Source organism: Suricata suricatta, chromosome 4, assembly GCF_006229205.1.
Source record: "Suricata suricatta isolate VVHF042 chromosome 4, meerkat_22Aug2017_6uvM2_HiC, whole genome shotgun sequence".
Lineage (NCBI taxonomy): Eukaryota > Metazoa > Chordata > Mammalia > Carnivora > Herpestidae > Suricata > Suricata suricatta.
The window spans coordinates 100343693-100369524 of NC_043703.1; the positions used below are offsets into that span (position 1 = coordinate 100343693).

General features: G+C 38.5%; 1 protein-coding gene across 2 annotated transcripts in view; it reads left to right on the plus strand.

Annotated features, from left to right (window-relative positions):
* The window catches only part of EML6 (EMAP like 6), a 283528-nt gene that overhangs the window by 109506 nt on the left and 148190 nt on the right, over window positions 1-25832 (plus strand). For both annotated transcript variants that reach the window (XM_029937369.1, XM_029937368.1), the window contains exons 2-5: window positions 9892-10051; window positions 13498-13596; window positions 16212-16280; window positions 24303-24488. In XM_029937369.1, coding sequence (XP_029793229.1) covers window positions 9892-10051; window positions 13498-13596; window positions 16212-16280; window positions 24303-24488 — 514 coding nt within the window. The remainder of the gene's footprint in view (window positions 1-9891; window positions 10052-13497; window positions 13597-16211; window positions 16281-24302; window positions 24489-25832) is intronic.

Here is a 25832-nt window from a genome sequence, read left to right on the forward strand (position 1 = left end):
TCTGTTTTTATTTGTTTTAATTTTATATTTGTATCAAAGCAATATAGATACACAAATTGAAGATTACAGTAGGTAATTTTCATTATATAATGAAAAAAATGCAAATGTAAAAAATAATAATTGAAAAAAATATCCCTGCCCACCCTTTTCCATCAATGATCTACTTTCTAAAGGAACACTTTTAATTTGTAGGACTGTCTTTTTTATTTTTTTTCTGACGGTTACCTCCACATCTCAAAATGATATGATGAATTGCTATTTCAAGATTAATCCTTTTTAGATCTAATCCATGACAGACTACCTTCTAAATTATTAGAAGATGTAGTTTATATATACCATTCTTATATTCCTTTCCTTTTCTTACCCAAAGGGTTATTTCATTATTTTTAATACCCTTAACATTTACTTTTGTAACTTTAAGTTATATTTTTATACCTTTACTTTTTGGGTCATCAACTTTGGACACTACCTCTTTACTGCCACCTTTGTATGGTGAAGATACTGATGTGAATATTCAACTGAATACTCAGGATTCTTTCAGTCACTGTAATGCTTTTGAGTGATCCATGTTAACATGTATATCAGTAGTTCACTCTTCTTTATTCCTGGGAACTATTCCACTCTATAAATGTATAATAATTTCCTTACCATTCACCTGTGGATGGCCATTTGCATTATTTTCAGTTTTTGTATATTTGTGTAGGTCTTTAGATGTACTATTTCTCTTAGGTAAATATCTGGGAATGGGATTGCTAGAGCATATAGTAAATATATATTTAACTTTATAAGAAACTGCCACGTACTTTCCCAAGTGACTCATTATTTTATATTCCCATCAGCAAGGTATGGGCATTCCAATTACTCTACATCTTTAGCATCACCTAGTAATGTCAATCTCATTAATTCTAGTTACCTTCGAAAGTGTTCAAGTGTTTTGGTCATATTTTAAATTTGGTTTCCTTCTTACTTTTGAATTGTAAGTATTCTTGTTGTGTTATGGCTAAAGTTCCTTTGTGAATTTTCTCTTCCAGCCCATAGCTTGCCTTTTCCTTTTCCTTTTCCTACTGGTGTCAAAGAGCAGAACTTTTAATTTTAAAATCCAGTTTATCAATTTTTTTTCTTTTATGGCTCATTTTTTTAATCTTCTCTAAGAAACATTGTCTATCAAAGATCATAAATGTTTAGTTGCGGGCTTTTCAATCAGTTGTATGCTTTTAGCTCTTACACTGAGATCTCTGGTCATTTGAGATAATTTTTGTGAATGATGAGAGGCAAATGTTAAAGTTCATTTTTTTCCATATGGATGTCTAATTGTTCCAGCACTATTTGTTGGAAAAACTATCCTTTCCCTTTTGAGTTATCTTAACACCTTCATGGGAAACCAATTGACCATATAAGTGTGGGTCTATTTCTAGACTCAGTTGTGTTCCATCAATCTATATGTCTATCCTTATGCCAATACTATACTGGCTTAATTCTGACTCTTTTTTTACAGAGGGTTTACATAGAACTTCCCCTTCTATTAACATGTTTACTCAGATTTATTGATTTCTGTAGTGAAATCTAAATTATCTCATTGTCAGTCATGACTGATTAGATTTCCAAAATCCATTCTTGTCTAATATATTTTCTCCTTAGGATAACTTCTTTAGATAACCAATATTGTCCATTTTATGTGGTTCTTAACAGTTTACTTCTCAGAGGGTAGTCTTATTTTAAAATTTTGCGGGTTAGTTCACAGTAACTTCTCTGGGGATCAGTTTCCTTGGCTTAGAATGTCAGTTCTCAGGGGTGAAGGACAGGCTTCATAGGTGTTTGTTTTGAGCAGATTCTATCACATAGCAGTTAATTAATAATAATATCTATATAGTGCTCCCTAGGTTTTAAGCACTACTGTTTTAATAACTGCGTTAGGATTTATTAAATCCTCACAATTATTCCTACATTCATTCAAGTAGCTACTGTTATTATTCTTATTTTATGGAAGAGAAACTGGGGCACAGAGAAGTTGAGTAATTTGCTAAAGGTGATTTGTGAGGAACTATTATGTGCCAGTAAGTAGAGGAGATATGCTGTATGTATTGATGACTACTTAGCAACCAGCTCTTAGAGAGAAAAAATGTGTGCATATGCCCTCAAAGATTTTTGACAAATTTTGCTGGTACAAATGCTGGGTGGCACACAGTTTATAAGTAATAAAAAAATATATAATATATTATAATATATCTATTGTAAAATATATCTATTGTAAAAATATATCTATTGTAAATCCCAAACAGCCAATCGATTTTCTTAGAATGCTTTCATTGATTTTCATTGAACTCATGTATCTGTGGCCAAACTTTGGTTGCAATGCAACTATGATTTGACAAAATCAGACAAGGGATGAATGCTTGATTACTATCTGGTTCAGAAAAGAAGTCTCTCCCATCACTGACAAATGAGTATAGTTCTCACATGAATGTTGGTGTTTTTTATTATATTACTAAGACAAAAGTGAAACAACAAAGACATATAGCAGAACTTGAATCATATGTCAATGAGGTGAGCAACTTCTTTGCTGAACTGGATGATACTTTTTGAATATTGGAAGAATATTTCACTTTTTTTATGTGTGTTATTCAGAATGTAACAGCTATAGACGTGATACCCTCTTAAGTTTATTCTTCATTATTAACATTTTATCTTTCTATGTCTTAACTGTAGACAACTGACAAAACAATACATCAAACCTTTATTTGTAGTGTTTGTTGATTTCCATGATGTTCCCACAGTGGCACATCATTCTATAGTACTTCTACCGTAGAGAGAAGATAGTGGTAAATAACCTCAAGATAATAGTTATAGGGAATAATGAATTTTAGTATATATTTTTTATTTTTAATATAATTTCTTTACTTGCAAGTTTATATAATTTAATATTTAACAGTGGTTGTGTTTAACAACTGATTCTCAGAACTGATAGCATTGACAGCTCTGGCTGGCCGGGCTGAGCCGGCTGCAGTGCGCCACTGCACACTTTGATTCCAGGCAGCAAAAGCACTGTGCTCGTAACTGCTCTCCTACGTGGTATGAAACTGTTGCTAGAATACAGCGGCATACCAATACAGGCACGGTGGTACTAAGCATGTAAGATATATTGCATTTCTTCATTTTTCCAAATCACATTAATTCCTGTTAGATGTTCCACTCATCAAGGTTGTTGAGAAGCCTAGTCTGAGAGACCACCATGCTCAACCATGGATTATACAGGTACCACGGGGCTCACACAGGTCGGGAACATGGCAATGGACCATTGGTGGTCTGTCCCTGTTGCCACCGTCTGTTCCATTCATCCTGCCCAGGCCCACCTGGAAGGCAGGGCCCTCCCTCTCAGTGGGCCTCAGATCACAGTCCCAGTGATGGTACTCCAGTGCTAAGAGCATCCTGGGGACAAGAACGAGAGCACAGCCACCTCCATCTGTGGCCGCCCTACCTCCCCGCACTACCTCCAGGCCTCCTTGCCTTTTCTCTGTCCGGTGCACACCCACTGAGGCTGGCCACTTCCCCTCCAGCCCAGAAAGTAGCCGCCTCCCCACTGCCCTCGGACAGTTGGGCCCAGTCACTGGGATGCACTTATGCCTCTAATGTTGGCAAACTTCTCTCAGTGTTATCTGCAGGGTAGGCAAGGAGAAAGCTTTCATGCTTTCCTGGTGAGAGTACTTTAAAAAGAAATAATAATGTAAATTTATTACTGAGAGAATCACTGAAGCAGCCTGGGCAAAAATGAAATGAGGCTTTAAAAAGTAAAGTCAGAATCATGAGCATTTTTCAAATGCTGCACTTGGAACAAGTACTCAAATATATTTTTTTGCCTTCAGGAATCAAGAATGATTAGCATTGATTAGTGTTTTCTCTTTACCCTGTATAAGCAAGCCTCCCTCTTTCCACTACCCTATTAATTCTCATCTTCTCCTCAAACAACATATTTGGAAATCTTCCTGATTTCATTTGACATCAGAAAGACATGGTTTTGCCCTCCTGGCATGCTGGAGAAACAAATCAATTCCTTCTCCCAGATAGGGTGATGAAAGTCCTTCTCTGCAGTGCTTTCTATTGCTATGGTAACAGAAGATGGGATTTCCTAAGGGAACAAGATTTTTATATACATGGTGAAAAGCAGTTCTTTAAAAGCTTGATCCCTTTTTTGTTGTTGTGTGTATAATACAAACAATGCAATAAACTGAGTACCAAAGGAAAAACAGAATGACACCAGCCCTTTTTATATGGGTGTGGAATGAGACCTTCAGTGAGAGTCAAGTTTTAATTTTGTGGCATTGCTATTATAACAATTTGTAAAATTTGCAAGTTTTCTTAGAAAAACAGAAGAGATGTGGATTTATAGGCTCTCAAATGGCAGATAGACTTAAAATATAAACAGTATCAATACTTCCCATCACAGAAAGACTTACAACACCGTGATATGGTAAAGACGATGATGGGAAGTTCAACACAGCACAGGTATTTTGGGTAACGGTGGTACTTTCCACTTCTGTCATTTTCTCCCTGGAAGTACATAAATAGTTGGCCATTTCGTAGATGAAATCTTATCAGAAGAAATTCAGGACGCTTGATTCTTTCCATGAAGCGCCCTTAATCGGATAAGGGGACCTAACCTCCTTTAATCTGTTGGCTCATCTAAAGGCATTACTGTAGGGTAGCTTTTTAGGCTCAGGGCATTTCTGGGGAAGGAGCAAGGAGCAGCTCTGAAGTATGCAACAAGGGTGGTTTTGGTCTTTATGTGAGGAAAATGCATTTGTATATACACATCTGTCATGTAAGCATCTTTGAACTAACATTCCAAACATGTTTTAGGATTTAGACAAAAGCAGGTCCTGCTCAAAATGACTTTTTATGAAATTCTTGAGTTCCTGAATGCAGAAATATGAGAAGGGACTAGATACTTTGATGGTAACTTCCAACCTGCTTATTTTGTCTGCGTTTCTGCAACCACCCCATTACTGATGCCTTTAATACTATGTTCTTGCAAATGCAGAGATTAAAGTTTGTTGGTTTTCCCCCTGGAAAAGGCCATTAAAAAGTGCCATTGAAATAATATGACAAATTTAAAATAAAAGTAAAGTACCACTTGGCCATCAGATACTGTCACTCTGTTATCAGGTGGAAGGTGCCGCGTTTCTGGGGAGATGATGGTGAGGTAACAAATGGCAAAGTGAATAAAGTCTGTGGTCTCTGTTCTCTCTACTCCTGATATGGATAAACAGGAACACTATGAGTCATTTTAAGCAATCAAGTGGCATGTAAGCCACAGAGGTCAGATCAGAGACGTTCGGCTTACAAAAGGAGAAATAGATAACTGATAATGTATGCAAACGGCAAAGCAGGAAGCTAGATTAGTGGGGATCATGCACTAGGAAGAGAGGATATCAAGAATGGCATAATCCGTTATGGAAAAAAATCCAAAAATGAAAATTTCCAATGTGAACTTTTTAATGAATGTGATAAATGTATGGGCTTTGGTATGAAGGAAACGGACAATTAATAACCTGAGTAAAAATACTTGAAATCCATAATGGGATGTTTTTGGGTCACACCACTGAGTGATTTAGACTGGGAAGTTATTTTGAAGGCCTCTCTAAAGATTTGTTGAGAGTGCCTGGATGGCTCAGTTGATTGAGCGTCTGACTTCAGCTCAGGTCATGGTCTCATGTTTTGTGGGTTTGAGCCCTGCTTTGGGCTCTGTGCTGAAGCTTAGAGCCTGGAGCCAGTTTCAGATTCTGTGTCTCCCTCTCTCTCTGCCCCTCCTCTGCTCGTGCTCTGTCTCTGTCTCTCTCTCTCAAAAGTAAACATTAAAAACATTTAGAAAAAAAGGAGGGGAAAAAGACTTGTTGAAAGCTATTTCACTACCCCCCCCCCCATCCAAGGAAGTGAGAAAGGTCAGGAATCCTGAAATTATAGTAAGAACAACTATGCCTGGAAGAGTGATTTTTTTTTTTTTATTCTGAGTACTTCAGGACCCCAGGACTTTACCAAATATCTCAAGCGTTTTATTTTTATTTTTTTTAATTGATGATAAGATTTTTATTTATATAGCGGACATATATTTTCTTTTTTTTTTTTTTTCACGCATGCAAAAGCAAAGGGCTTTATTACGAATTTAGGCCCAGCCAGCCTAAACTCGGGCTCACAGACTTACTGGGTCCACGTGGAGTGAGCCTCAAGCGTTTTAAAACAGAAGAAACAGAAGCTGTGATCACAGCAGGAGTTTTGTTTATGTTTCTTGATAGCATCTCTGACCATCTAGGGGGAAACGCTCATTCCTCTTCATTTTCCAGTTCCTGTGTAGAACTTAATTGTCAGTTTGGAGAGGCAATATGGCAGTCATGACTATTGGCATCATTTGCTCCCTCCTTGGCAAGCACTTTGTTACTGCATACTTTGCCATGTGATGTTCCAGGAACTATGTATGGAGTGATGGAAACAGCTTCTGCCCTCCTGCATCATACTGTCCAGTCAGATCCTGTCACTTAGGACTCCAGACATGGCCCTAACCTGTGGGGGTCTTCTTGCTTTCCCACTAAAAATTGGGTTAAGGCCATCTTTTCCCAGGATCAGGCCTCATAGGCTTAAAACTCTAGTGCTGCAAGTTCTGTGACTTTAAAAGCCCAAGCAAAAAATTTCAGTCAGCTCTGACACGCTTAGGATTTTCCTTAGCCTTTGGCATTCTAAACCTCTTTATCTCTTTCCCTTAATTATCTCTTAACGATCCTTTTTTCTGCCCCTGTCTATCTCTCCTTACCTCATTATCTGTCACCTGTTCTCTTCCTAGCCTCCTGGCCTCCTGCCTAACGTTTCCCACCCTTCTGTCCTTCCCACTGCCTCACTGCTACTAGAGTTCCATTACACAAATATGCAGCTGTTCATGTCATGTCCTCTAATAATTGTCAGTGGGGCCCGAACTTCCTGGCCTGCTTGAAAAAGCTTACAAGGCTGCCCTGGCTTACCTGACCCATCTCATTTTCTGCTATCCTCTGCAAGACTAACTTTGAGTACCATCTTTTCACATGGATGCCCTTTGCACCTTTTGCATGTTATTTTTCTCTAATTCTCCTTATAAAGATTCCCTAGGATACATTTTCCAGCAAGCACTTGTTAGATGACCACTCAGATCCAGGGTACCCAGGTGTTTCTTATCCCTGGACTCCGCTTGCTGGCCTTTAGAACTCCCGAGATCTGGTGAGGAGGGGCTTCCTCTGGGGAGAGTGGTGGTGGGGCAGTACTAGGGCACCTGATAACCTGCACTCTGAGCTACCTCTGACAGTGGGTGCCCCCACCCCGAGCGCACCCCCTCCCTGGACTGCACTCACTGGACCTGCACTCACTCCCCGACACAAAGGAAGCCAGAAGCGCAAAGCGCACCTGCCCCTTGTTTGCTCTTCCGGGAGCCCTGCCTAGCCCCCATCCCGCGCAGGCTCATGGGCATCCCGGATCCCTTACCAGGAGAACATTTGTTAACAGAAGGGGCTGGGGTGAAGAGGCCAGCTGACTATCTCAGAACACCGGCAGAACCCTGCCTCAGAGAGGGAGAGCAAACCCTTGAGACCGTTCTTCAGGGAGAGGCTCAAGGAACAGGAAGCACTGATCTCCTGAGACAATATAGACACCTTGTTGCTGCCGGGAGAAAAAAATGGCTCTGAGGATGTACAATGATGGTGCTTTCCCGTTGCTGTGGGCTCGGACCTTGCACTTGTCGGGTTGGGCTTCAGGGGATGCTGCAGAAGATTGCGGCCTGAGCCCTTCTTCCTCCTAGAAGGTCGCAGACTTGTGGTTGGGGTATGTGCCTTTCACTCCCCAGTTCTGGCCTCCGGGGGTACATCCCCTACGTAGTCTTTGGGCCAGAACCAGGTCCCCAACACCAGGCCTGGCCCCTGGGACCAGTGCCTCACACTGTGACTCTGAGTGGAGGGGAAGGGGCAGGAGGCATTATGGAGGATTGGGGTTTGGCTTGACAGGTGATGTGAGTCAGCCGTCTTCCAGATGAGTCCTTCATGAGGGGCCTCTGGCACCTGAGGCGCCCAGGTGGTACTCATTCCTGTCCTCCTCCTACGCCTCCCTCAGAACTCTCGAGATCCCCTTAGATCAGACTTCTGGCAAGAGTAGTTGTGGCAGCAGCACCTGGGGCTTGATTGCCGGTCGTCTTAGCCCCTGCTGCTCAGCGCCTCCCAGCCCACCTCTCCCTGCCCCTGCATCTAGCCCCATAATTGCACCTTCCTTTCCCACGGCTACAGAGCACCCACTGCAGGCTCCACCTGCTTTCTCTTGGTTTAATAAGACAAAAACCCGATGTAGTTCCCAGGTAGGGCAGGAGAGTGCAGGTAAAAGACACCTTCAGTCTGGGAAGCAGTACCGGAGCGAGGACGCGTTCAGTGGGGGTGTTGGGAACTCCTGGAAGAGCAACTGCACTCCAGCACCAGGGTACAGGAGCCTGGGAGGACTTTCAGTGCTGAAAAGGTTGGTACTCCTGGGTCCTGTGCAAAAGACACTAGGTTTGGTGGAGGTCCAGGAAGGGAGCCCAGTGGAAGGAGGGCCACGGGGGCACAGCTTAGGGGATTGGTTGCCTCAGAGTTTGTGGGGAGCACATGTGGGCCATGAGAGACACAGGGAGCAATTGGTGTTTGAAAGAGGCACCGTGTCCTCTGAGCTGTGGGTATGTTAGCTGTATCTAGATGCCAGTTACACAAAATGATGCTAATGAAACTTGCTTTGCTTATTCTGAGCCAGGTGCAGTGCTGAATGCTCTGTGTTCTGTATATTGTCTACTTTATGGAGTAACTCCATTTTATAGATGAGGAACCTGAGGCAAAAGAGAACAAGACGCCCAAAGAATTAGAGGTCATAAGGATCATCAGTGTGCAAATTCATGTGTCTGATTATAGAGCATATACTTGTATTAAAATCATGCTGAAAGTTGAAAAGTAAAAAAAAAAAACTATTAACTGTGTAAAGAGATGTTGAAATCAGAAAGAAAAAAATACTTCTATTGTATAAACAGTCATCTGCTGGTTTTTCATACAGGTATCTGCCTTTTGTTTTTTCAATTCTCAACACCTGTTTTTAGATAGGCACAACTTCTTTACACAATGATTTTAAAACATTAGAGTAATTGCTCATCTAGGAATAACAATGGTGACATTTCTCCCTCTGGACTACTACAGACTCCCTGAAATTCAAGTTGGCATTTGACAAAGTTTTATTTTGACTGGACTACAGAGGGAAAATGTTACACAAACCACAAACATAGTAATTTGTGGTTCTCTTGGTGTAACAGTGATTGGTGTAAAATAGAAATTGTCATTGAAAATACATAATCTATGGTAACAGACATAGAAACAGCACTTGACTCTGGGACCCCTTTGTGCTTTGAAAACCTAATGAGGCTGGTATTGAGCACTTGTGCAGGCAGGTTTAATGAATTCTGAGAAGCACACTGTCTCCTAGCAACAGCATTTTTCCCCCTCAAATTAAAGTCAAAAGCTAACTTGAAAAAGCTGAGTAATACTTTCAAAGTCAGTAAGTAAATATCTTGACATAAAACAATTCTAGAACCATATAGGTTTTGTAATCATAGAATTTTAATTGTAATAGTGTCTGATTTTCAAAGTAACCAAATGGGTAAGATCAGATGAAATTATTGTTAAACTGTGCTAAACCTCTCTTAGCCATTCAGCATTTCCATCAGACCAGTCAGGTAACATATTTCTTTGAGGACAGTTCAGACTCTTTCTCTTGAGATTATCTTGCCAGATGATTGAAATGAGAAACAAATGTGGATAATATTTTTCCTCACTTTGTTCAGGAAGAAATGAAGAGAGTTTTTTTTTTCTTTTTCAGCCTTGCCTTACACCCAGATAAAACTCTCGTTGCAACTGGCCAAGTTGGGAAGGAGCCATATATATGTATATGGGATTCCTATAATGTCCAGACTGTGTCGATTCTTAAAGATGTCCATACACATGGAGTTGCCTGCCTGGCTTTCGACTCAGATGGACAGGTGTGTATCTTTTCAGTTTCTGTTTTCTGTAATGACTTCTCACAAGTCACCTAGAATTACAATGCACGAAGGTTATAGGTTCAGAAAGTCTACTAACCCTTGGCGCTTCCCCTTGTCTGCAGCAGAAACCCTTGTCTGCCTCCTAGAATCCTGTCAGATCCTTTTCCAAGCTGTGGCACTGACACCCAGCTCTGGGTAGGCCCCAGTTTTGGTTTCCCCAGTCTTAGCATTGGTTGGAAGGACTTCAGAAGGGAGTTATGAACTCATTCTGATGAGGTGACTCACTCCTGACGCAGCAATTCCATTTTGTCTTCCATGTTAGCTTCCTATATGGAATTAGAGTTGGTCCAAACATTTTTTGTAGACTTCAGGCCTTGAGCATCTCTTTGGTTCCCTTTGCTTTGAGAATGTCTTCTCCTAATAATTCACCACCTCCAAATAATTTGTGTGAAAATTCTCTTCGACTCTTTATGTTGAATTCTCTTCTAACTCCACCTTCTCCCTGTACACTCCCCACAGTTCAAGCAGCCACTGACTCATGAGTGTATCTCTACAGTGACCCTTACATGCATTCTCCCCTCCACAGTGTCTGCCACCATCCTTTAAGTTACAAATCCATGTCCTGCCTGACATTTGAAGTAACCTCTGATGTCCACACAGTTTCTTGCTAGTATATTTCACCAACTAGAAAAGTGTGGGAGCATTATTTTAAAAACAACTAAAGCTTGGAGAACTCTGTGAATAAGTCTTTAATTTGTGGCTGGGTGTTCTAGGCTAACCGACTCTTCTAGCCTTGTCTTCACTATCTCCTTGAAGTCCGATTGGACAAGGCCTTGAGTGTCTTCTACCAGACCTTGCCCTTTTGTTCCTCCAGCCCCTCCCTCATGCTGTGTCTCTCCATCTCAGGTTTCCTGCTCACTTTCTTTGCCCCTTAAAGTGACTCATTCTTCTAAGACACTTCAAAGGTCTTTAAGGGACATACTTCCTGAAGCCTTCCCCCGGACCCCCAACAAACTTTCTTGCCTTTGACTTCTGACAACCCTTCACAGAAAAAGTTTGTTAATGTTACAGATGTCAGTTTCATGTCCATTTTAAAAATGTTTCAGAAAAGACAATGCACACACAGAGGCAGCTTTCCTGGCTTCCAGTACAACCTCTTCACTAAGCTGTGCCTTTTCCCCAGCCTTCTCCGTGATCCTGGGCCACCCTTCCTCTGTGTTTCTGCTAGTTAATTTTTTCAGTCCAATTTTTGGTAAACTTCAGAGTTCATTTTTAGGTCCTTGCTGTGGAAAGATGTGTGAAATTCTTCATAGAGGCTTGACTAGCCTGAGAGTTTGGGGCAAATTGAGTGGATCACAGGACTTGAGCTGATTTAAGTCACTTTTTAAACAGTTTACTTAGTGTTTGCTGCTCTTTTGAGAGAGTAGTGATCATTATTTCATTTTTCTTTCTAGGACTAGATTCACTACATATGTAGACCCCTGGAATGTATAGGCTTTGGTTTTACTACTCTGTAATCTCATCTGCTTTAGTTAGGATAATGCATCCATTCCACTATGATTCCACTTCTAAGGAGAAATAGCTGGGCAGTTACATTTGTTCAGATTTGTAGTTCCGGACTTAATGACTAAATCAATGAATACCGGAGTGCAGACACAAGTCCACGTGTAAATGTATGCTTAGATGTGTACTTATATGCACATTCTCTGATTGTGTTTTTCTAGAAAACATTATCAAACTGTGTTCAGAAGCATCACAAGAAAAATGTAATGCTGCAGAAGGAAATCCAGCTTTAATGCTTAATTCTTTGTCCATGTGATCTGTGTTGGAATCTTAGTTGTTCACTTGTAGGTTCCATTGGTGAGGGTGGGGGTGGACTGAATGGTACTTAACTGTCAGTTGAGAAAAATAACCTATTGGCTTGCCGTGATGGATTTCTTGGCTTGTTGATGCCTACTGCTACAGGTCTGCCTTTTTCCCTCGACAGAGTTCAATGGAATCCACTGATATTTAGAAAATGACAAATGGCCCATCACTTCTCCAACAACAAAAGGCAATAGAAATGCTTTTTAGGTAGCTATGGGGCCTGCCACTCACTACAAATGAACAAAATAGATTACTTTTGGTTTTTTTTTAAATCAGGAAATGTGGGTTTTACTTTAGTGTCCATGTTTATTTAAAAAAAGGCAAAAGAATAAGCCAAATGAAATTCACCTGCTTTAAATTTCCATATATGGATAAAAATGCAACCACATATTATAATTTCCATTGCTGGAATGCACAATTACAACTTACAGGGAAAAAACCCACTTACCACAAAGACCCCCTTTCTTAAGAGCACATTTTTAAAACTTCAACTATATATTTTTATACTAAACATTGCTAATGGAAACCATCTTTACTGAAGAAACCTGAATAATCCCTGCCTAACAACACATATATACATTGAGCTGTATGCGGCCATATGTCATCCTACATATATGTATATACATACACACACTCAAACATAGTGAAATACTTAAGCTCAGATATTCTTAAACTTGAGTGATACATACTGTAGTTTCAAAACACTTTGATTTACATTATTTCACTGATGATTGCGTACAACAATCATACCCATACAACAATCCTACAAGGTAGACATAACAAATATTTTGCATTTATTTTACAAATGAGAAAACCTGATTTAATGAGGTTAATTAATTTTTCAAGCTCTGGTTCTTCACAAGTCAAAACGGAAGCCAGATGTCCTTACATGCAGCCTAGACCTCTGTCCATGACACAGGGTGGCTTCCTTAGCTGTGGCATCCTGTGAGGTCCTCTGATGTTGGTGACGTATTTTGATATTCTTGATTTTGTATGTACTTAAATGTGTTGAATTTTCTTTTCCCTTGAAAACAAGTTCTGAAATGAACCCAAAGAATGTAGACTGGGAGATGAGGTACCAGATTTCTTTTACCAGCAGTATATACCCTCTTTAGTCATCTGATATATTTGTGAAACTATGAAGATTAAGACTGAATATGATGTTCATTTATGGGTTTTCTCCCCATGTGTTCCTCAAACCTTTTCATTTTGGAAAGGCTTTTAGATTATAGAATCCTAGACTGTCTTTAATCTCACATTAAGATCTTAAATTTAAAAATTAAAAAATCTGAACCTTGTCTTCAAGTTGTGTTCCTCTGATTTCAACTGGTTAAATCAGAGACTTCATGACAAATGAGTTGTAGCTTTTAGGTTGTTGAAATTTCAGTATGTACTAATAGAAGTCATGTGTTGATGCCTTTAGCAGTGGACTTTGGATAGATTTTAAGAAATCACTTTTTTGCATACATTCAATGCCCAGGCCTGGGTAGGGAATCAATGACCATTTGTTGAAAGAAGTCATGGATAGTAAGAAATGTGCCCATCAGTTTCAGCTATTAAATTATTGTTCTTTTTCTTAGCGTTTGGCCTCTGTGGGACTGGATGCCAAAAACACAGTCTGCATTTGGGACTGGAGGAAGGGAAAACTTCTGGCCTCAGCCACCGGCCACTCTGACCGGGTAAGAAGAGCTTGTTGGATGAAGCCATGTAGTTTTCATAACTATGAGGGAATTGTGAAGTGGCTTCCCAGATTTGTACTGTTTTTAAAAGCAAATTTTCCATGTAAAGATTTTTTCTACCATATTCAACCTAAAAACTGACTTAAAAAATCCATTCATGACTAATAGCTATGTTGGCATGATCTCTTCTGGTGATTGGATGCTTTCTTTAAATTGTTCCTACTTTTCATAAGCAAAGCAAATTTTTGATACTGGCATCTAGCTTCTTCAAAGAACCAAAATAGAATTAAATTTGAAATTGTAAAGTTTTGATGTATTCATTTAGAAAAGAAAATAGTTGTTAGAAAAGAATATTCACAAAATATGTTTACAAGTATTTACATTTTAACTTCAAATGAATGTAATAACAACTTTGGGATTTTTTTGTTATGCTTGAGAATCTTAAAATTGTGGCCTATTGATCATCATATTGAAGTCAATGTGTTCAGAAATAATTGCATACAATCATAACAGGCAAGGTGGGATATGAAGCAGGTCAGAAATCTATTTCTGCATTGTCTTGCATAATTAAAATAATTTGACCACTTTATTGTCTTGATTTTCTCATTTCAAAAAAAAGTGAATTTCCATGATTATCTTACATTGATTGCTAGTTTTGTATTTCTCCTCAGCATAAGTGAGAATGAGGCCTGAATTAAATATGAAATTCATCATCTATTCCTTAGTGTGAACCCTGAAAATTAATTTTCAAAAGAACAATGTATCCACTAAGGGGGAATCCTGATTTTAGAGTGGCCCATAGTTGTTGCTACACATATGGGCAAGGTGTACTCAAGGGTTAAGTTCTCAGAAGGTCCACGAATGACCAGCCTTGGAACTTTAGTGTTGGAAGAGGCCCAGTGCCCTTCTGGTGCCCATGGCTCCTACCCCTGACAACAAGTGAGAACTCCTTAGGGAGATTTTACAGTGTAGTGATGCTTGGGCGCCGCTCCCAGGTTATGAACTTACTGATAATTAATTGGTATTAACTTGGTGGACAGTTTTGAAAATACTTGCAATGCTCACATTTTCAATATTACTGTTTCTACTTATGTGATAAACCCATCATTGCATATAAAGTAAGTTGAATTAGACTAGATCAATGTGAATTTATTATTGTTTTGTTCATGTACTTGATACCTTCCACTTAGAAGTAGATTATGAAAAGTAATGCTACTCTAGTGCAAACTTTATAATTTTAAGAGTCTAGAATGTTTTAATGAAATACTCTTCTTTTTGAACACAGTTTTCCCAGACTCCATGATTTCTGTCACACAGTTTTGTTCTTTATTACTGGTACCCATATGAATTATTAATGCCTCCATATGGGCAAATGATTATCTTCATGATTATTTTAGTGGTGAGAATACGTAATCCCTAGCACTCATTTGTGTAATGAGTGCTTTATAGCCTGCAAAATGATTGTACATGTTTTCTTAATTGACCCCATAACAGAACCGAGGTGGTGTCATGTATTTTAGAGGTGCTAACACTGAGCCTGAGGTTGCATAGCTAAAATGAGTACTGGACCTCGCTAAAACTTGGCACTTGGACCAAGTGCTCTTTCTTCAGTGCTCTTCCTGTGGTTCATAATTGCTCCTTTCTACCTAACTGAAGGTTATACATTCTCCTTTTCTCTCTGATGATTGGTCCACATTACTCCTTCCTATGTGATGAGAAATTAGCAGCATGAGCTCTTTCTCTGGCTTAGAAACTGGCCCTAACAATTACTCCTTTTTTCTATTAGAGCTTCACAGAATGTGGTCCTTGAACTGACTGCATCAGAATCTCGTGGGGTCTGTTTAAAAATGCAGCTGCAGGGACCAAGTTGCAAACCCACTAAATGAGAATCTTACAGTTGGGCTGGTGAAATGTGTCCTTTGACACAGGTGATCTGACCCTCAAGGTTGACAGTCTTCTCTTCCTTGTTCCCAAAATGGAAAAAGAACTGCCTGAAGACCATCTAGCAGCTTTCCTTAAAGAATGTTCAGTAGTGTTAGTGGATATGTTCTCAGTTCCTTGAGAACAGAAAATAGAATAGTATTTTGGGTCAGATTAAAAGGACAGGCTAAAGGACTATTTTTGGTGGGCTAAGTTAGGTGCCAAATAAATGCTTCTGCCTCTGATTACAAGAAGTGGTGTCTGCATTGAGTTGCACTTGACTATTAGACATTTTTCTACTCAAAATAAAACAATAATGCTTTTTATTTTTATTTTAAAGCTATTTCAAAGTATGGTATTAGCACTGTGTAGAGGTATAGAAAATTGGATCAAAAAATTATTCTAAAGCATTCCAATTTGGATGACCCAAATTAAAAATATGACACCCGTTTCTAATTGACTGTGGTTAATTATTATTTCTTTAGTCAAGTCTAAGGTAAGTAGGTATGAGGCAACAAAATGCGTTAGCAGTTGCCGAACCAACCCCAGAGCCGAATCCCCCATTTTCCAGTCCTTGCAAGTAACCGTGCGTGTGTTCTAAATTTTGGATAGAGTCTTGGCAGTTGAACTGATATCTGAAAGAAGGCAAAAACACATATACGACCAACACAGCAATTTTTAATTCTTTTAAACAGATTTTTGATATTTCCTGGGATCCATATCAGCCAAACAGAGTGGTTAGCTGTGGAGTAAAACATATAAAGGTAAAGTAGCTATTTAAAACAATTCTTTGGTAACTTTTATAAGAAAAATTTAAGGTGTATATATATATATATAATTTGATGAGAAATGGCTCTATTTTAAATTTGGAGGCTTTTACTTGCCTTGATCTTGAAGCAAGTTAACATAGGTTGAGGGGGCTCTCTGGAAACTAAAGTGTAAGGACCGCAGGTGAAGTGCCTAGCAGGCAACTGAAAAGAAAACTTTATGCTGATTAAATGCTAAACCAAATACTCCTAGGACTTCAAGGATTGCATGCTTTAAAACAGTTTTGATTTTAATATTTTAAATTAAGTTTTTTCATTTTGATGAATGTTTACACATACTGCATATCAAAACATTTTCTGTCATGTTGATAAGTTCTTTAGAAGACATTGCGTTGGACATAAAAATAGAGGGATACACAGTAGGAACTTACCGAGGCCATTGATTTTTAAATGCCTCTGCCTTCCCCTAGACTACACAGGCTCAAACACCACAGGCAGCCCAGGACCTACCTTTACCTATTTGTTTCTTTGCACTTTGTTAAACAGGTAGCAAAGTTAAAAGTATTAACTTTCTTTGCTCCAACATAGCAGAAATTTCTACTGGACCCTGGGATGTGGCCCACGATCTTCTGTCTACAGATTTGTACATAATAGAGATTAAAGTTCATAATTGAAAGAGTGTGAGGATTACTTGCCTGGCTACAGCATGTGTGGGTCTCTGCTGGTACCAAACTGCTGCATTTTTGTATGAATGGAATAGGGATCTTTATTATTTCCCCAACCAACTTCTCCTGTTTCCCTGTTCTCTTGTTCTTTTTTCAGTCTAGTTTTTTATGATCCTCCTCATTGATCCTACTTAATTGTTAGGAAGGGACAGATGATCAGATGTCCAGAAATTAACAAGAGATATGCAAGACTTATTTAAAGAATATTACAAAACTCCACAGAGGAATATAAAAGGCCTGCACAAATGTAGAGACAACCTTGGTTCTGGACATGAAGTCTAAAAATTACAAACACATCACTTCAATTATATTCAGTACAAGTTCAGTTAACATCTCTAGAAGTTTTGTTATTATCTGACATTTTCTTTTAAATTATTGAGTTAGTCTAGATGGATAAAAGAATAAGACTAACCAAGAACTTGGATAAAAAAGGGAATAATGAAGAAGAAACTACTATTTACTAGAGCATATTATGACACTAAAATAACTAAAATGAGGGGCACCTGGGTGGCTCAGTCGGTTAAGCCTCCGACTTTGGCTCAGGTCAGATCTCACATTCGTGGGTTCGAGCCCGCATCAGGCTCTGTGCTGACAGCTAGCTCAGAGCCTGGAGCCTGCTTCCAGTTCTGTGTCTCCTCCTCTCTCTGCCCCTCCCCCTCTCATGCTCTGTCTCTCTCTGTATAAAAAATAAATAAAAAATTAAAAAAATATATTTAAAATGTATCAGATTGGGATAAGGATAAACAACAATAATCCCCCCCAAAAAATACAAAGCTGAGAAATAGACTTTAATATGTATAACAGTTTAGAATATAATAATAGTATCTTGACCAGTGGGCCCTAGAACAGTTTGTTATCTATTTGGGAGAAAAAAATTAGATATTATTACTTCATATCCTACATTAAAATAAGTTCTTTATGAATTAAAGAGTTAAATGTTAAAAAGAACTATAAATGAATATCTAAGTAAATGTTTAACTGCTCTCAAGTGGGTAAGAGGCCTTTTTGAATGTAGAAGCAGAGTAAGAAACCATAAAGGATAATATTATAGATTCAATTATAGAAACATTAAAACCTTCTGTCTACCTGACCCCAACCCCTAAGAAACAAAAGAGACAAACCACACATGAGCAAAGTGTAAACCATAAGCGTGTTAGATAGAATTTTAGTTTGTTCTTGAAATGTAAAGACCTTCAGCAAACCTGTACAACAGAGAAGAGGAATGTGTTATTGACAAAAATGGAAACATTGTTGGCTAATCGATATATGAAAATGCTAAATATTACTAAGGAATAACAATTTTTAAATAACAATATTTAATTCATCAAAATTAGGATTAAAGTGTACCCAGTATTGACAAAGATTTTGTGATTGAACACTCTCAAACCTTGCTGGGAGAGAGGTAAATGAGTATGAGGAAATGAGTATTTCAGTCCACAAATTTGACAATATATAGCTATAGCTTTAGAAATATTAATAACCTGGAGGGCCTGGGTGGCTCAGTTGGTTAAGAATCTGACTTCAGGTCAAGTCATGATCTCTTAGTTCTGTGGTTTGAGCCCCACATTGGGCTCTGTGCTGATGGCTCAGAGCCTGGAGCCTGCTTCAGATTCTGTGTCTCCCCCTCCTTCGCCCCTCCCCCACTTATGCTCTGTCTGTCTGTCTCTCTTTCTCTCTCAAAAATGAATAAACATTTAAAAAATTAAAAAAAGAAATATTAATATTTTTGAGTCAATAATTTCAGTATTAATATATGTTCTGATGAAGAGAACACACCCTAAAATTTCATATCTTGGAATTTATCTCAAGGAAATTATTAGGAGTATGAACCAAGGATAGGTCCATTGCCAAATAACTTACCAACAGCAAATAAAACCAGACAAAAGAAGCCCTGAAGCCACCAAACTGCCCCCAGGTGGTTAAATAAAATACGATATATCCATAGGAAGAAATATGGTACAATCATTATAAGTCATGGTTTACATGACTATTTAATGTTATTAGGAAATAGTCAAGATTTATTTACAATCTATTACGTGGGGTAAATTTGTTGTTTTGACTTTTTTTCTTTTTACTTTAGAAGTAAAGTATATTTTTGTAAAGGAAATAAATTGGAAAGATACCCAAAAAATGTTAAACAGTTAACACAGGGTACTGAGTTGATGATTAAATTTTCCATTTATTTTTAAAAGTATTTACAATAACATATATTATTTCCAAAATAAGAAAAAAGTGATGGGAAAAACAGAAGGAAAAAGCTAAGCCTATAAGTTCTATTATTCAAAGGTATTAAGTATCCTACCAATAATTCCCTTAATAACTTTTATTAATCAAAGATACATATCCATCAGCATGAATTTGTGATCCATCTGGCAAATGGCAAAGGCACTGAATTATTCTTTTACCCACAATTAAAGAATTATGTGAGCTCATGTTGAGCCTTGTTTCCATTAATTAGGTGGTGGCGGCTTTCTGGCAGTCTAGGACTGTGATCCCAGAGCAATCATCCAGTTTGCATATACTACAGTGAGGAAGCCAAGACCTAGAAGGTTATTCAAAGGTTGACTTAGAATTCTCTCTGTATCTCCTACTTGTCTCTCTCTGCAAAAGCTATTCAGTCTCCCTGAGGCTGAATATCTCTCCCCCCACCCCAAAAAAACCCCCATGAAACCAGGGGGTTGTGGATCACTACCTTATGAATGTAATAGTTAAATTAAACTGTGTTTGGAACCAGTAGAGGTACAATAATGTTAATTTCTTTTCCTATCTCCTGGGATCACAAAAATGGTGGCACAGATGAGATATAAACTGTCTCTGGCTCCCTGTGTAGAGGTCTTTCCATTGGAAATTATTTCTTCAACAATCTATCTTGGCCTGATTTCCCACCCCCCCTAAAACAAATTATTAAAAATAATTAGCTGCTTAACTGATGGAATTCTGCAGCTTCTTCCCTGTTTCATTGCATCCTTGGTTAACTCTTTCAGTCAGTTAATTCTAAAAACAGACATGTAAAACCCAGGAGCTTCATTTGAAAACACTAAGAGCTGTTTATCCCATTAAATTTGTTAATTATGGATTAGCAGACAGGCATTTTTTTCTATGCAAAAGTAACTATTTTTACCGCAAATGGAATAATCTGCAAATGCCTATCTAGCCATCTTTATTAATTTTGTTTAGAAAGAAATTCCCAACAGGGGCACTTGGGTAGCTCAGTCGATTAAGTATCTGACTTTGGCTCAGATCATGATCTCAGGGTTTGTGAGTTCGAGCCCCACATCAGGCTCTGTACTGACAGCTCTGAGCCTGGAGCCTGCTTCAGATTCTCCCTCTCTCTGCCCCTCCCTCACTTTGTGCTCTCTTGCTCTCTCTCTCAAAAATAAGTGAAAACTTAATATTTTAAAAAGAAAGAAATCTCCCCTATTATTTTTGTTACTTTTTTTCCCCTCTTCTTTTTTTGGTGGTGGGGGTGGTTATGTTTAAATGAGGTTGCTTTTACAACACCAAAGACTTAATCATCCATTTCCTATATAAAAGGTAGCTACTTTTTTGCATGGACCTCAAGCATATTGTAGTATAGAGGTGGAATTTAAGGAAAGGTATTAAGCAGGCTGTGTTGTAGCTTATGAACAAGTAATATATTGTATCATTTATTTTGAATGTATCATAGAGAAGCTGCTATATAACGATTGCCACTTCAGATAGCTGTGAAATTAGGTGATTAACTAGTTGGTACTTAACCTTCTAATTTCCGTATAAGTCTAATTACATGAAATAGAAGTTGGTGTTTTGATTTTTTACTTTGCTTTTCTGTTTGGAGTGTCATTGTAACTACTGTGGTGTAAATGATGGAAAATAATTGCATATGTTAAAAAAATAAATAAACAAAAAGAAAAAAAATAAAAAAGAAAGAAATCCACAACAAATTTTAGCATGCTAACAACAAATACTTTTACTATCTGTATTTTCTACAACCAATTCTAGGGTCCCTGCCACAGTCCCCCCAAACATACCTAACAGCGAATGAATGATTCGGTCACAGTTGAATTCAAAATCTTTGATGCCCTCCAAGAAAATATTCTTATGTGACATTTTTGTAGCTAGGGTGAAATCCTTTGTGGTTTTGCAAATCCCCAGTGTTTAGCAGACAGGCAAATAACAATTATCTGAAATGCTTGAAAACGGTTAGCAGTTGAGCGGTGTCATGCTTGGTTGCTTTTACAGCAAATAAGCTTACCAGGTTGGTGGATATTGTTGATCCTTCTCCTGTCGCTAGTCAGAGACAGAAGGGACTTTGGAGATTACCAAGAGCCAAATGAACTCCAAGGTACCTGCCAGTTTGAACAGAATTTGCATTACAATCTGGGAATGGAGATTGGGAAAGATAAACTACATCTGTTCATTGGATGGAGATCTGCTGGTGGGTTGCTCGCCTGACTGTCACTGTTTTCCAAACAGGAATTGCTTCTCAGGAAGTGAGAATCCAGAGATTTACCATTTCTACAAAAAAGCTCATACCTATCCTGGTGTTATATCTTTATGAGCCTTTTTAGAAAGTCACTTGATTATGTGGAATGTTTCATGTTGGCATTGTTCCATCTGAATGGGTGATTGTGTTAGAAACCTTTGTGTCTGAGGATAATGGTCTCTCTATGCTTTGTGGTTGTTCATTAGAAATATTTCAGTAACTCAGATCAGAGATGCACATTCTAAATTAAGTAATAACTACAAAATAATGACCCTCCTTTAGGAATAATTGGGAATAATTTTAGGAATAAAAGTATTACTCTCCTTTTAATCGTCATCACATATGGTGAGAAAAGGAAACATCTTCCTTCTTTGGTTCTCAGCATGTTTATACTACCAGTAGGTATTTACATTTAATAGTTTGTTCAGGTTCAAAGTCATTTTAATTTTTTTAAGTTTATTTATTTTTGAGAGAAAGTACAAGCAGGGGAGGGGCAGAGAGAGGGGGACAGAGGATTCAAAGCAGGTTTTATGCAAACAGTATGCAGCCTGATGAGGGGTTTGAACTCACAAACCACAAGAACCAAAGTCAGGCACCCATGTTCAAGTTCAAAGTTAATACTTAAATGTTTTCCCAAAGCTTATACTTAACCATCTTTTCCCCAGATCTTTATGTATATATATAAACATTTATTTTTTTAATTTTTTAATGTTTTTTATTTATTTTTGAGAGACAGAGAGAGACAGCACAAGCAGAGGAGGGTCAGAGGGAGACACAGAATCCAAAATAGGCTCCAGGCTCTGAGCTAGCTGTCCGCACAGAGCCCGACGCGGGGCTTGAACCCATGAACTGTGAGATCATGACCTGAGCCGAAGTCGGATGCTTAACTGACTGAGCCACCCAGGCCCCCCTCCCCAGATCTTTTTCTTCTTTCTGTATTATTCTAGAGTGCCTTTTCATAGACATAGTAAACACCCAAGAAACAAATCACCGAAGTTGACACTTTGCTCCTTAATGAGAAAAGAATCCTGTGTTGTCTCAAGTGGTTGTGCACCGGCCTGTCATTCTCCCTCAGGGCTGCCACCTCCACAGCCACCAGCGTCCCGCACCTCCTGGGTGGTGCAACCATCCCACAAATGCTTCTCTCACTACTTAACTAAGAGGGCCACCATTTTTCCTCTCCTACAGACACAAAATATTTGGCCTATCACTGATTTTTCCTCACACAGTTGTCACCTGGATTTGCCTCCTCCTGCTCTCTTGATCCCGGATGCACCTTCTTTCTCACCACTGATCCTAATCCTAGCCTTGCTCATTCCAGTTAATTCAACATGGTTTCCTTTGAATTTTCTTGGCACTTGTGTGTAGTCTAAGTATGCTGCTTTGAAATTATTTCTCGTTTTATATGAGTCTTATTAGATTTAAAGTTCTGAAGGCAGGGGTGCCTGGATGGCCCAGTCGGTTAAGCGTCTGACTCTTGGTTTCAGTTCAGGTCATGATTTCACGGTTTGTAAGTTCAAGCCTGGAGTTGGGGTTTGTGCTAATAGTACAGAGCTTGTTTGGGATTCACTCTCTCCTCTTTCTTTGTCCCTCTCCTGCTTGCTCATTCTTTCCCTTGCTCTATCTCTAAAAATAAATAAACTTTAAAAAATGATTGAGGGGCACCTGGGTGGCTCAGTCGGTTAAACCTCCAACTTCGGCTCAGGTCATGATCTCACGTTCATGGGTTCGAGCCCTGCATTGGGCTCTGTGCTGACAGCTCAGAGCCTGGAGCCTGCTTCAGATTCTGTGTCTTCCTGTCTCTCTGCCCCTCCCCCACTCATGCTCTGTCTCAAAAATAAATAAAACATTAAAAAAAATTTTTTTAAATGATTGAAATTTCTCAAAGCAAAGATCAAGATTTCAGTATTTTCTTACGTATAAGCCCCATCGAACCTTTACCGCCAGCCGACCACTTAGGCCCCCCTTTGCTCCCTTCCAAGCAGGGATAATGGGAATATCCACTTTAGCCTGTTCTCAAGGGTGTCATGAAGATCAAATAAATGTAAAGAGCCTTTATAAATAGGGGCTATATACATAGCGTAAATACATACATACATTTAAAAAACTATGCCAAAACGAAATACTTAATTTCTGTATAGCCATGGAGGTCTTGCTGTTGCTTTCTATAAAGTGGCTCAAGCTTTATGCTTATGGTCTTCCACATGGTAAGTTAATGCAACGAAAATTGAAAAGTTTATTTGGCTATATGGAAAGATAACTCATATTTAGAAAGTTTTCAAGTAACATTTCTACAGTAAGATATATAATGTTTCAAGTTAGACATTATATCCAAATACATACATACACACACACACACACACACACCAAAAAGTGTCTGGAAGATACATCCACATGTTAACAGGAAGCTGTAGATATTTCATTTTTCATCTTTATTCTTTTCCGTATTTCTAAACTCCTCTACAATGAACCTATACTGCTTTTGTATTTTGACCAAAAATTAAAGACATGATGATTTTCCCACTTTATTCCAACACTGAGAACATTGACCTTTTGTATTTAATCACTAATAAACAATTAGCAAAGTTTGGAAATTTTGGAACTTGGGAAGTTTTAAAAACACTGCTAAAATGTTTCTTATTCTTGCTAGTGGTTGCCTAAAAGGTTTTGTGATTCTGTTGGTTGCAAAAGAACAAGTTAAGTTTTGTGTGCCTAGTTCAGCTATAGCAAATTATGAGAAAGGTACCGAAATATAAGCAAATACCAATGATGCAATGCATCAAGATGAATACATTATTTTTGCATCTATTTACTTTAATCACTTTCCAGTTTTGGACACTCTGTGGAAATGCCCTGACTGCAAAAAGAGGGATATTTGGCAAAACAGGGGATCTTCAGACCATCCTTTGCCTTGCATGTGCCAAAGATGACATCACCTATTCTGGTGCTTTAAATGGAGACATCTATGTCTGGAAAGGGCTCAATTTAGTCCGCACCATTCAAGGAGCACACAGTGTGAGTATGTCCATGTGGAAATTTGGTGATCATTAAATAAGTTGACATCACAAACAAGTGTGTTTTCCTGTTGCATTAAAATCCTCAGACTCAGGGTTCCTGGGTGGCTCAGTCAGTTAAGTGTCCGGCTTTTGGCTTTGGCTCGGGTCTTGATCTCACGGTTCGTGGGTTCAAGCCCCGTGTCGGGCTCTACTGACAGCTAGCTCAGAGCCTGAAGCCTGTTTCGGATTCTGTGTCTCCCTCTCTCTCTGACCCTCCCCTGCTCATGCTGTCTCTCTCTGTCTTGCAAAAAAAAAAAAAAATCAGACTCTCCTGAAAATGCCCTGAACATTAATAAAAGAGTTCCGAAATTATAATTATTTTTGTTCACCTAAAAAGAAGTATTTCAAAAGCACAATAATTTAATTAGCCTTCACATCAATTATTGATTGCTCGATTAGTGTTGTTATTCATCCATATGTAGAAGAATAGGACTGTTTCATCATCAGCTTTATCTTACAGATCAATACTTCTCAAACTTTAATGTAATAGTGAATCTCTTGAGGATATTGTTAAAAATGCAGATTGTGAAAAAAAAATGCAGATTCTGATTCATGGGATCTGGGATGATGCCATTGCTGCTAACCTGTGGCCCATATGTTGAATAGCAAGAGTGTAGACAACTCTTCTTTTTACCTTAGTCAGTTAGTAAGGGTAGATTTTTCTCACTTTGAGTAAGCATGACCTTTAAGTCCAAATCACAAGCTCTTAAACTGTAAACAGAAATCATTGACACACTTCTCTTTTGATGATCTGCTCTGTAAGAACGAGGGCAAATTTTACTTCTGACCATTCTGCTCTCTTCTGACACATATAATAATGATTATGTTGCTGTATCTATAGATGATAAAATGGAAATGCCCAGAAGAATGGGGAGATGTGAAAGCCAAAGCCTATGGTAGTAAGTGGAAATTTGATCCCTATTACTCTTATATAAAGAAAAGTTCAAGCACATCTTAGCAAAAGAGCTGTGAAAGTTTAGATCTTTCATTGTCTTGTATGTTGAACCATTTTTCTTGGTCACTAATTATGAAACCAATCTTAAAGCAATTCAGAGGTCAGCCGTTGCCCCATGCATAAAAGCAGCCACCTAATAATCTCATTTCTCTTCACTGGATCTTATGTCCACTGTATATTCTTATAGCACTTCTCAATAGATCAGGTAAAATATTTGCCTATGGAGAAGCATCTTCAAGTTATGGAACTATTTCAGATGTGAAAAAAAGTATATTCATATAATGCTTAACAAATTAACACAAATATAACTTGTTTTCAATTAGGCTCAGGTGTTGCCTTCTTGAACTC